Source organism: Mauremys reevesii, linkage group 1 (assembly GCF_016161935.1).
Source record: "Mauremys reevesii isolate NIE-2019 linkage group 1, ASM1616193v1, whole genome shotgun sequence".
Lineage (NCBI taxonomy): Eukaryota > Metazoa > Chordata > Testudines > Geoemydidae > Mauremys > Mauremys reevesii.
In genome coordinates, this window is record NC_052623.1 from 102209629 (window position 1) to 102222258 (window position 12630).

The window sequence follows — 12630 nt, forward strand, 5'->3', positions numbered from 1 at the left end:
AGAGGTAACCCTCAGGAAAATGCATTTCAAAGGGTGACTGGACTATAAAAGTGAGGGGCAAAAACACTTCAAGCTATCTCTCTCTCTTTCCTAAGACAAAGGAACCAGCCTTTTGACTTAGGCGGGAGATCCTGACCTGAGAATTTGGTACCAATGTTGCTGGGAATTCTACCTTGAACCAAGTCGAGCTTGTTAAGTTTTAGCTACTAAAAAGCATTTTATCTTTATTTCCCTTGTAACCATTTCTGACTTTAATACCTTATACTTGTACTAAGGATGTAAATATCATTTTACAGAGTACCCATTTAAACTATTAAAATTATATTGGTTAACCGATTCGGGCCTCAAAATCCTCAGAATGGCACGTCTCCTCTCCCCCATTGCCCCGGACATATGGGAAAGGGCAGCTGAGCTCATACCAGGAGTGACACAATAGGCCTAGCCAGGAGAGCCTGGGCAGTTGAGGGGGCCCAGCACCCTCCTCGCATCCTCTGTACCTGGAATAGGGAGAGGTGCCCTAGGCACCTAATTTGTCCCAATGCGGTCTCCACAGTTGCTCTGTGCCATCCCAGCAGCAGCTTCCCTTCCTTTCAATTATCAGCTGAAACTGCAGCACCGACCAGCGCACCTTCCGCCTCTACAGCACCCACGATTGCAGGGCAGGCAGTGACACAACCCCTTGCTAGTCTGGATTGCACCCCAGAATATGCCAGTAGGCTAGACCCACACAGGCACTTAGGCACATTGCCAGCCAGTGCACATCCACAGCCCTAAGTTAGGAGCCCAGGTTTCTTAGAATAATGCATGGGGAAAGTTAGGTACCTGACAATGGGATCCACAAAAGCCAGCATGCTGAATAGAGAGCCACCTAAACTAGCCGGTAGGAAATGCCAAGGAAAAAGGTGTGGCCTAAGACCCACCTCTCAAAGGAACTGAGGCTGTACACCTTCTCTTCTGAAGTTAGGCACCTAAGCCCCTTCTCATACAAAACACAGGAAGTTAAGGAGGCACCACCTCCCCTTATAACTTTTAGCCCAATTGTTAGAGCACTCACTGAGGAGGTGACACACCCAGGTTCAAATCCCACCTGACTGATGGAAAGAAGGGATTTGAACAGGATCCCCCCACTGATAGCCCAGTAGTCAGGGCACTCTTCTATCAGGTATTCTGGAACAGGTCTCATTCTCTTCTGTTGAAGCTGTTCTACTGCATATAAATAAATAAATCAATATTCATTGGAACAGGGGGCTGGAACTTGGGTCTCCCACCTCCCAGATGAGGGCCCTAATGACTGGGATGTAATCTCTCAGTCTCTGGCCCACTCAATATTTAGTTATTTCAACAGGAGAGATTAAGAGAGACCTACCCCAGAATACCTCATAGCCCAGTGGATAGGGCACTCTCTGGGAATGGGGAGACCCAAATTGAAATCCCTTCTCCTTATCATGCAGAGTAAGGAATTGAATTTACATCTACTACATCCCAGGTGATTGCTCCAATCACTGGGCTAAAAGTTTTAAGTAGGGTACCAGCATCAACTTTTCAGCCTCCGTTTAAGCATGCTCTGAGAATGCCTACCAGATCAGGCATTGCAGGCAATGTAGGCAGGGCTATGCCTAATTTGAGAATCCCATTGAGGATTAGGCACTAGAAAGGCTAGAGTGAGGATGCTAGGATATATTCTCTGGCAGATTTTTAGACATCTACAGAACTTTAACAGCAGAAACCTAGGTGTCTAGATTTAGGCAGCACCTGAGCAGAGGGTTTTAAAGGATGTGGCAGCTAAAAGTTGGACTTAGGCACGTAAATCATTTTGTGGACCTAGCCCAATGTTTTAAACAGCTTTAAGCTTGTCACTAAAGTTTTCTTCTCCCTAGTGTGCAAGTTCCTCTCCTTTCTTCCTCCAAGGAAGTTACACAGGTCTGAGACCCAGAATAGGCAACATTTAGCATCACCCTGCAGGGGAGATTCCCAGATACACAGTGGGACCCAGATCCTGCTTCCAGGCCTGGAAGTTCCTACAATGTCATGTCTTAAAGTGACAACATTTTAAATACAGACAGCTACATAAAGTAAGCTGAACAGATAGAGAATAGCCTGTTTTTCAGAAATTTTATGCACCAACAAATCCAACTGAAGTTAATGGGAACTACAGAGTTTCAGCATCAAACCATAAACCAGCTGGGTTTTTCAAAGAAAAGATACAAAACAGTACCATTAAAATGTTTTAAAATTCTAAAACATTTGTTACAGAAAAGCTATTTTACATGTGACATATACAAAATACAGTGGCATAGTATTAAAGCCTTATTGAATGACCTGCCTACACACCATTTGTGAGTAATACAGTCATCTCAGATTTAAGCTGGTATAACTTTTATAACACATCATGCATTCTCTCTCCACCCTCTATTATATTTGTGGCTTTTTTTTTTTTAAACAAACTACTGGAAGTGAAAAACCTGTTCAGTCATCAAGTGTGTGATTTAAAAAAAAAAAAACTGACACCCCGTCAGTATGCTACAAAGCAGAGACCAGAATATTTTAGACGCATGACAGCAAGAGAAAGAAAAGTACATAGGTGCCCTCAAGAATTTTAAAATGATGCTGTAATAATCTCCTGCTCCCATTTTATTTTTAAAGAGATTATCTACTAATGCTGTGTATTCACCTATACTAATCTACATTTCAGAATTTAGTCACTCTTTCTATACATTCCAGTTCACTGGAAGGCTGAATAGTAAGAAAAGCCACTGTTTCAGAGGTGTTGCACCCTCACTGTAACATTACTGTGGAAGGAAAAAAAACTGCTCTACTTGTCAGGAAATACTTCCCTCCCAAAATGTGAAGGGATGAAACTACACTTCCAGTACCTTCATATTCTGTGTCCTACCTGTCACTTTTAACAAAGAAATCCAGACATTTGCCTCCTACCATCCGCATGGTTTTCCTGCTATAACAGCCTCATTTTTAATATAATCATATACAACAAGCTCATGTTAAACATCTGGGCTGCAAAAACATCAAACTGTTATACCAGCAGAGATCTGGATCATTTTTATTATAATCTCTCTCATATCTATTTTTGTTCACTAAGAGAAAGAGACTAATTTATTCTACAGTTGAGTGGAATACCTTTGATAAACAAAATATGTATCTTACAACAAAAGCAATCACATTCCACAATCTCACATTCTTAATAGCATTTTGTTGATTTTATATACAATAGGGATGTAAATACCATTTAAAAAGTTAAGCTTTTAAACAATATGTCATTTAAATGGTTAACTGTTCAAGAGGCTAGGGTCCATCTGGCCAGCGCGGATGGGCCCACTCCGGCTGGCGTGGGGGTTAACAGTTAAGCAGGGCCGGTGCAAGGATATTTTGCACCTTTGGCGAAAATTCCACCTTTGTGCCCCACCCCACCGCTCCCCCCGGAGCATCGCTTATTATAAACTTTCAAAAATGAATACTGCATAATGTGGCATTGTTCATTAGAATTAATACACATTCGGCTTGAAAATTTATTGATTTCATTTTTAGTCTACATATTTAATGAAAATAAATGAATAACCTGACTGGCTGGCTTTGGGCACGGGGGTGCGGCAGGGATTGGCTGGAGACAGGGGGTGTGGGGCTAGCTGGCTTTGAGCAGGGGGGTGCAGTAGGGGTTTGCTAGAGACGGGAGTGTGGGGCTGACTGGCTTCGGGCAGGGCAGGGGATGGAGAGCTGGTTGTTGATGGGGTGTGGGGCTGGCTTCAGCTGGAGACAGAGGGTGTGGCTGACTTCAGGCAGTGGGGTACGGCAGGGGCTGGCTGGGGACAGGTGGTGTGGGGCTGGCTGCGGGCAGGGCAGGGGGTGTGGGGCTGGCTGCGGGCAGGGTGGCGGGTACCAGGGTCGTCCCTAGATATTCTGGGGCCCTACGCAGCCCCCAGGTGCCCCAGGCCTCTGTGGGGGGAGTGGAAGGGTGGGCCAAGGCCTCCTCAGGGGGGCGGGGCTGGCTTGGAGGGCAGAGGGAACCAGTCCTCCCAGCACTCACCAGCAGCACGGCTGGGGCCAGGTCTCTGCACTTCCCCCCACCAGTGAGTGCAGGCCCGGCCCTGCTGCAGAGCTATGGGGGATGGGGGTGGGGCTGAGCAGAGGTGGGGGCCCTGGGGCAGAGCCAGAGCAGCTGGGAGCAGCGCAGCGCCCCCAGCGGCTGGAGGAGGAATGACATCACTTCTCAGTGAGCCGGAGCTGATCAAAGCCACAGGGCCCCCTCGCACAGCGGCGGGAAGAAGGTTAGATGTTTATCCGGCGCCGAGTGAGCTTCCCAGACATTTTGGGCACTGCTTTTTGGCGCCCTCAAACCTTGGCGCCCTAGGCGGCCACTAGGGGCGGCTCTAGACTTTTTGCTGCCCCAAGCACGGCGTCATGCCACGGGGGGTGCTCTGCCGCTTGCCGGTCCCATGGCTCCGGGGGACCTCCCGCAGGCGTGCCTGCGGAGGGTCCGCTGGTCCCGCGGCTTCGCTGGAGCTGCAGTACCAGCAGACCCTCCGCAGGCACACCTGCATGAGGTCCACTGGAGCCGCGGGACCAGCAGACCCTCCGCAGGCATGCTGCCAAAGGCACCCTGCCTGCCGCCCTCCCGGTGACCGGCAGAGCGCCCCATGCAGCATGCCGCCCCAAGCACGCGCTTGGCGTGCTGGGGCCTGGAGCTGCCCCTGGCGGCCACCTAGTTTGCCTAGTGGTTGCACCGGCCCTGCGGTTAAGGCAGTTAACCAGTAAGACTATGCTTCTACATTCCTAATATATAAACTACTAAATTCACTTATTCTTTTAAATCTATTGACTAGATAAACATAAGGATCCATTCGAAACTATACTACAAAAAGAACCATGACACTACATTATTCTCCCCCATTGTGTTTTCTGAATTTCATTTCATATATTCAATCCTCTCTGGGTACCTACTCCATTCTGATTCTATGCCACTAAGAGAAAATAAAAACAAAATAATTCATTCTGAAATGTTTCTAAGCCTTTACATTAATTCCTCCAGAGATTTCCCTATATATATCTTCATTGCTTCCTTTCCTAGCCTCTCCACCACTCTGTGAATTTCCGATTTAAGTAAAAAAGATTAAACTTTCAACTACATTACCACCGTCTGAGACAAATGTTTTCTCTGTCTGATTTTCCTCTTTTCACGTATAAGCAATATTCATTAATCACAAATGCAATTAAATTTGATTTTAGGGCTACGTTCCCCATCAAAAATATTATCTGAATTCAAACTTCAAAATTTGTCTAACCCTGAAATAAATCAATGTTTAAAATATACTTATTTTACTGGCATCATCTTACCTGGCGGACTTGTCCATTTTCTTAGTATTTCATCCATTTTTGAGGCTGTGAAGACCCTTCCACTTCACACAGGAGGTCTTTCACATAGGCCTTAACCTTACACATAAGACCAGAAGATTTGACTCCAGACTACCACCTCAGAAAAATAGCAGCAGCCACACTACAAGCCAGATTGTTGTAATTCACTTATAAGACGTGCATAGACACTACATACAGCTGAGTCACTAGCTTTTTTTATTTGTTTTTCTACTCTTCAAAAAGGAAACTGATTACAGGTAGCATCTAGCCCCAAAGATTATGTTGGTTCTTGGTCATAACATCTTGGAAATTCACCATTCAGATACCAAGAGTACTTATGAGTAGACTGGATGAGGATCCCAGCAGAAGTCAATCTTTTGGGCATCTTTATCTCATAGGAAGGTCAGCCTGCCTCTGATTTTGGGTCTCCAGACACAACCGCAGGCTACAGATCCTCCATCTAGCACCCCTTCTGATAGCTGAGTCCCTGTGGTCCAACTACCTCCATCACTAGTGCTAGCTATCAGAGGCTCTCCATTAGCTTAAGCACACCCTTTTCCAGAGCTCCAACCTTGAAGGCACTCTGGTTTATCATTTACCTCTTCAAGGACATGTGATAATTGAAGTACATAACACACAGGCTTAGCAAGGTTTTGTTTGATGGTTGGGGGTTTTTTTGTGTTTGTTTTATACACAATTACACTTGAAATAACAAAAGATATATACAAATCTAGAAAAAATAATACAACACCTATACACCATCTCTGGAGTGTTCTTTGGGATTTGAGTCAGTGGTTTATAAGGATGACCAGGGCATTTCCTCTCCCCTACCGTCCTATGCATGGCTTCTCCTCTGGTCTCTCATCATCCTCTCTAGCACAGCTAGTTAGATAATCTCCCTTTTATAACTTCCAGTCCCTTTGTCAGGTGATCAGCTGCTTAGTTACCAGTTTGCCTGGGCAGACTGGTTCTCTTGGCAGTAGCTAACTCCTTGTCCAAAATACTTCCACATGAATAGAACACCAACAAGGTTTAATTACCTTTCGTTGTTAGCCCTATGTCACCACCCCTTGGAATTTTAGACCGAGCAGGAAACAAGCCCCGTATTCAACATGGAACTCTCAAGTCTGACACAAATACACACAGACAATCCCCAATATCAAAAACAATTCAAAAGCTATACATTGACATATTCTCCAAATTGTCAAACCACAGTTATAAGTTTACTTTTAAATGCAGTCTGATATGGTCTGCTCCTGTAATGCTATGTACAGATATCTTGCACATAAATAATCAATCAGGAAGAGAAAGCCCACCTTCCTGAAACAATTTGTAAATTCTGAAAAGCGAAAGAAACTGAATATTAACAAAAACATGACTTAATCGTATACCTTTTGAGGTGCATGTGGGAAGGGATGGGGGAAGGAAGACCAAAAAATTCCACCTGAATTAATCCTTGTTTAGACTAACAGTAATATTAATCATGATTAATTGCACTGTTAATAATAGAATACCATTTATTTAAATATTTTGATGTTCTACTACATTTTCTAATCAACACAGAATCATAGATTATTAGGGTTGGAAGGGACTTCAAGAGATCATCTAGTCCAACTCCCTGCTCAAGGCAGGACCAATCCCCAAATAAAGGTAATAATTGCAGATATACCAATCTCCTAGAACTGGAAGGGACCTTGAAAGGTCATTGAGTCCAGCCCCCTGCCTTCACTAGCAGGACCAATTTTTGCCCCAGATCCCTAAGTAGCCTCCTCAAGGACTGAACTCACAATCCTGGGTTTAGCAGGCCAATGCTCAAACCACTGAGCTATCCCTCCCCCCACCAATAATTTATGGAGATATACCTATCTCAGAGCTGGAAGGGACAAATGTACACTGCTCACTTTATATTATTTTTTACTACAAATATTTGCACCGTAAAAATGATAAAAACAGTATTTTTCAATTCACCTCATACAAGTACTGTAGTGCAATCTCTATCGTGAAAGTGCAACTTACAAATGTAGATTTTTTGTCACATAATTGCACTCAAAAACAAAACAATGCAAAACACTTCAGCGCCTACAAGTACATTCAGTCAAATGGTATTTTATTGTTTAACAATGCAATTAAAACTGCAATTGATCATGATTTTTTGAGTTAATCACGTGAGTTAACTGCGATTAATCGACAGCCCTAATTAATAGTATTTTATAGCAGAAATTCAACTGAAATTGGTAGTTTCCACTCATCTGAAGGCTTGAGTTAGGTCTACACTAGCGGCTCTCAACCTTTCCAGACTATTATACCCCTTTCAGGAGTCTGATTTGTCTTGCGTACCTCCAAGTTAGAGGATTGGGCCAAGAGAAATATGATGAGGTTTAACAAGGACAAGTGCAGAGTCCTGCACTTAGGACGGAAGACTCCCATGCACTGCTACAGACTAGGGACCGAATGGCTGGGCAGCAGTTCTGCAGAAAAGGACCTAGGGGTTACGGTGGACGAAAAGCTGAATATGAGTCAACAGTGTGCCCTTGCTGCCAAGAAGGCTAAAGGCATTTTGGGTTGTATAAGTAGGGGCATTTCCAGCAGATCGAGGGATGTGATCATTCCCCTCTATTCAGCACTGGTGAGGCCTCATTTGGAGTACTGTGTCCAGTTTTGGGCCCCACACTACAAGAAGGATGTGGATAAATTGGAGAGAGTCCAGCGGAGGGTAACAAAAATGAGTAGGGGGCTGGAGCACATGACTTATGAGGAGAGGCTGAGGGAACTGAGATTGTTTAGCCTGCAGAAGAGAAGAATGAGGGGGGATTTGATAGCTGCTTTCAACTACCTGGAAGGGGGTTCCAAAGAGGATGTTCTCAGTGGTAGAAGATGACAGAACAAGGAGTAATGGTCTCAAGTTGCAGAGGGGGAGGTTTAGGTTGGACATTAGGAAAAACTTTTTCACTAGTAGGGTGGTGAAGAACTGGAATGGGTTACCTAGGGAGGTGGTGGAATCTCCTTCCTTAGAGGTTTTTAAGGTCAGGCTTGACAAAGCCCTGGCTGGGATGATTTAGTTGGGTTTGGTCCTGCTTTGAGCAGGGGGTTGGACTAGATGACCTCCTGAGGTTCCTTCCAACTCTGAGATTCTATGATTCTAAGTTTCACCTCACTTAAAAAACTTGCTTACAAAAAACAGACATAAAAATACAAAAAGTTCACAGCATAATATTACTGGAAAATTGTTTATTTTCTCACTTTTACCATATAAAATAAATCAATTGGAATATAAATATTGTACTTACATTTCAGTGAATAGTATATAGAGCAGCATAAGCAAGTCATTGTATGTATGAAATTTTAGTTTGCATTGACTTCGTTAGTTCTTTTAATGTAGCCTGTTGTTAAAACTAGGCAAATATCTAGATGAGTCAATGTACCCACTGGAAGACCTCTAAGTACCCCCAAGGGTACACGTACCCCTGGTTGAGAACCGCCAATCTAGACTACTGTTCCAGGGATAAAACACTGAGGAAATTTAATTTGTAGGCCATGAGAGACTTTCCACTGACCAGCCTTGCCAAACTCCACATGCTTTAAGTGAGTGAGAAGCTTTCCTAAAGTAGAAAGATAAAGGTCATGTGTAAAGAAGGGGGAGGGCCCACAAAGAAGCACACTGCTGATTAAGTTTGGGGGTGAGCCTTAATTTGAATGAGTTACATGTTAGGGCTCTGAACTGATTCCTGCTCTGCTCTAGTGAAATGCATGGAAAAAGAAAATACATTACTTTATTCACAAGAAGCTGATATTATTAAATTACTTCATTAAATGCAACATTAGGTTTAAAATTGTCATTGGTTAACACTCACTAATCGATTTCAATTTTAGAGATTTGTTTTTTTAATACTCTGCCAGTTTATAGCCACAAAGTCGCCTTAATCAATCAAATTATATTAAAACACTCAAATTTTTATAGTGACAATTGAAAGGTCTTTTAGGGAAAGGTCTCAGAAATGCAGGCAGTAAACTAGGTTTCACTGACAAAAACATTAATGTAGGAGAAGCCAAGGAACACCTACATCTACATAAACACCATCACATGACAGAGTACATGTACCTTAGCTAGCATTATAGATATGGCTGTCAAGCAATTACAAAAACTAATGGCAACTGATCACACAGTTAAACAATAATAGAATACCATTTATTTAAATATATTTGGATGTTTTCTACATTTTCAAATATATTGATTTCAATTGTAACACAGAATACAAAGTGCACAGTGCTCACTTTATTTTTGATTACAAGTATTTGCACTGTAAAAAAAAGAATTAATTTTTTCAATTAATCTAATACAAGTACTGTAGTGCAATCTCTTTATCATGAAAGTTGAACTTACAAATGTAGAATTATGTATAAAAAAATAACTGCACTCAAAACCAAAACAATGTAAAACTTTAGAGCCTACAAGTCCACTCAGTCCTATTTCTTGTTTAGTCAATCGTTCAGACAAATATGTTTGTTTACATTTGCAGGAGAGAATGCTGCCCGCTTCTTGTTCACAATGTCATCTGAAAGTAAGAACAGGTATTTTCATGGCACTGTAGTAGCTGGCGTCACATGATATTTACATACCAGATGCATTAAAGATTCATATGTCCCTTCATGCATCAACCACCATTCCAGAAAACATGCGCCCATGCTGATGACGGATTCTGCTCGATAACAATCCAGAGCAGCGCGCACTGACACAAGTTCATTTTCATCATCTGACTCAGATGCTATCAGCAGAAGGTTGATTTTCTTTTTTGGTGGTTCATGTTCTGTAGTTTCCGCATCAGAGTGTTGCTCTTTTAAGACTTCTGAAAGCATGCTCCAAACCTCGTCCCCCTCAGGTTTTGGAAGACACTTCAGATTCTTAAACCTTGGGTCGAGTACTGTAAGCTATCTTTAGAAATCTCACATTGGTACCTTCTTTGCATTTTGTCAAATCTGCAGCAAAAGTGTTCTTAAAATGAACATGTGCTGAATCATCATCCAAGACTACTATAACATGAAATATATGGCAGAATGTGGGCAGAATAGAGCTGGAAACATACAATTCTCCCCCAAGGAGTTCAGTCACAAATTTAATTAACACATTATTTGTTTAATAAGCGTCATTAGCACAGAAGCACGTCCTCTGGAAAGGTGGCCGAAGCATGAAAGGGCATACAAATGTTTAGCATATCTGGCACACAAATACCTTGCAATGCCAGCTACAAAAGTCCCATGCGAATGCCTTTTCTCACTATCTGGTGATATTGTAAATAAGAAGTGGGCAGCATTATCGCCCATAAATGTAAACAAACTTGTTTGTCTTAGCAAATGGCTGAATGAGAAGTAGGACTGAGTGGATTTGTAGGCTCTAAAGTTTTACATTGTTTTGGTTTTGAGTGCGGTTATGTAACAAAAAGAATTCTACATTTGTAAGTTGCACTTCAATGACACAGAAAAGCAGGCCTTCTATATACAAGTCTACGTAGCATAGAAAAGCAAAAAGTCACATACAATTCTTTTTTAAAATTACTTGCAGATGACCAAAATGCACCAACATCAGAAGCAGTTAAAGTTCCATGAAGCCATATGGCCTCTTTGTATATAGTCTGTATTATATTTCATATAGTATAACTTTTCCCTAGACATACTGAACGCCTAAGAATAATCTTCTGAAAAATAAAGGGTGATTTCAAGGGTATCAGCAGGAGATGAATGACTTGGCAGAGTACACGAAAGTCAGGAGCCCTGCAGAGCACAAGGATAACTAGACTGAGTGCACACAATCTAAAAGAAAAAAAAAAACACTGTGCATGTGTAGTACATGCCATGTTTAACTATTTCTTAACTCTTTCCCATCCATCTTCCCCCTATGCTTTTGCAAGTACATATTCCTCTAAATTTATATGAATGTGAAGTTTTCAGTTAAAACCTCCAGGCTATCCCAGCCCACAAAAACAAATTAGTGTATTTGATAGATGGAAAACTAACCAGAAATAAATTCACCTTTAAACTGAAACCAAGTATAAAAAATTTCAACCCCAAAGGTAATTTGAGGAAATTACAAAACAAAACAAAAATGGAGGAAAAGGGGCTCAAAGTGGCATCTGGTGAAAAAGCATGCAAGGTATAATAAAGATACACCGGGAATATCATAGCAATACACAAATACTGGCAGTTTTAAGATTTCTCCGCAAGTGGTATGTTATTTTACTTGGACTAGTAACGATAAAGTAGACAGGGATGCCTATCCCAGGGATCAGGAGCCCTTGACAATTATTCAGAAACAAGTCACAATATAAATGTAACCCCAGCAGCAAATTCCAGCTCTAACTAAGCCACTCATAGGACAGAACAAAACCCCCGAACACCCTGGCCAAACACCATCCCTCCAAGCAGCCCCCGCCTGCCAAAGCCCATCCTACGGAGATGGGCACGACAGCACTGAAGGGCGACGCTCTCCTCCAGTGCAGGGAGGGTTTGTGTTTCCAAACTCAGCTGAGGAGCGAGTAGCTGAAGGCGACTGAGAAGCGCCTGGAAGATGCGGGCTCTGGAGCGGACCGTAGCGCTGCGGAAACCCCCCGGGCACGAAAGGGGTCGAGCCGCACGGTCCAGGCACCTCGCGCTTTATTCTGCCAAGCGCAGCTTGTTTCCAAGCGAGCAGCCCCCGCCGGAGCCCCGGCTCCTCTCCGCGAACTGACCGGGCAGGGCCAGAGCGAAGCCGCGTTTCCCGACAGCGCCACCACCGCCCTGGGGACTCGCCCCCCAAACGCCCCGCAGGCAGCCGCTGTTGGCACCCCGCGCCCAGCCAAACACCAACCCCCGCAGCAGCAGCAGCACACAGGGGTGGGAGCGAGGTTTGGGCCGCAGAGGCGGATCTCCGCAGCGGCCTCTCGCCCCCACCCCAGAGGTCTCCGGGTGCGTTTCCGTGCCGGACCCCGGGATGCGCAGCCCCCCCCCGCAGGGACGGGTACCCGCACCCCCAGGCCGTTCATGCCGCAACACCCCCCCGCGCCAAGGTGGGACTAGAGTCTCACCGGCATCTCCCGCAGGCCCGGCTGCACCGGGGAGTGAGCCATGGCGGCGGCGGCGATGCGCGCTACACCGGGGTCGGCTCTTCTCAGGCTGCTCCGGCGACGGGAATCAGCTCATCGGGGCCCCCCCCCGCGCGAGTGGCGGCGGTCCGGAGAGTCTGCGCGCCGGGGCCCCGCGGCGCTATTTCCCCCCGCCCCTCAGGTCCCGTCACAG

General features: G+C 44.3%; 1 protein-coding gene across 5 annotated transcripts in view; it reads right to left on the bottom strand.

The window, feature by feature from the left end:
- STK24 (serine/threonine kinase 24) overlaps positions 1 to 12604 on the bottom strand; it is a 102415-nt gene extending 89811 nt beyond the window's left edge. For 2 of the 5 annotated variants that reach the window (XM_039482443.1, XM_039482451.1), the window contains exon 1: positions 12420 to 12601. In XM_039482443.1, coding sequence (XP_039338377.1) covers positions 12420 to 12461 — 42 coding nt within the window. In that variant the 5' untranslated portion in view covers positions 12462 to 12601. Of the gene's footprint in view, positions 1 to 12419 lie in introns of all 5 variants that reach the window. The other 3 variants (XR_005583040.1, XR_005583038.1, XM_039482428.1) reach the window with 3 other exon arrangements.
- Between the last annotated feature and the right edge of the window lie 26 nt (positions 12605 to 12630).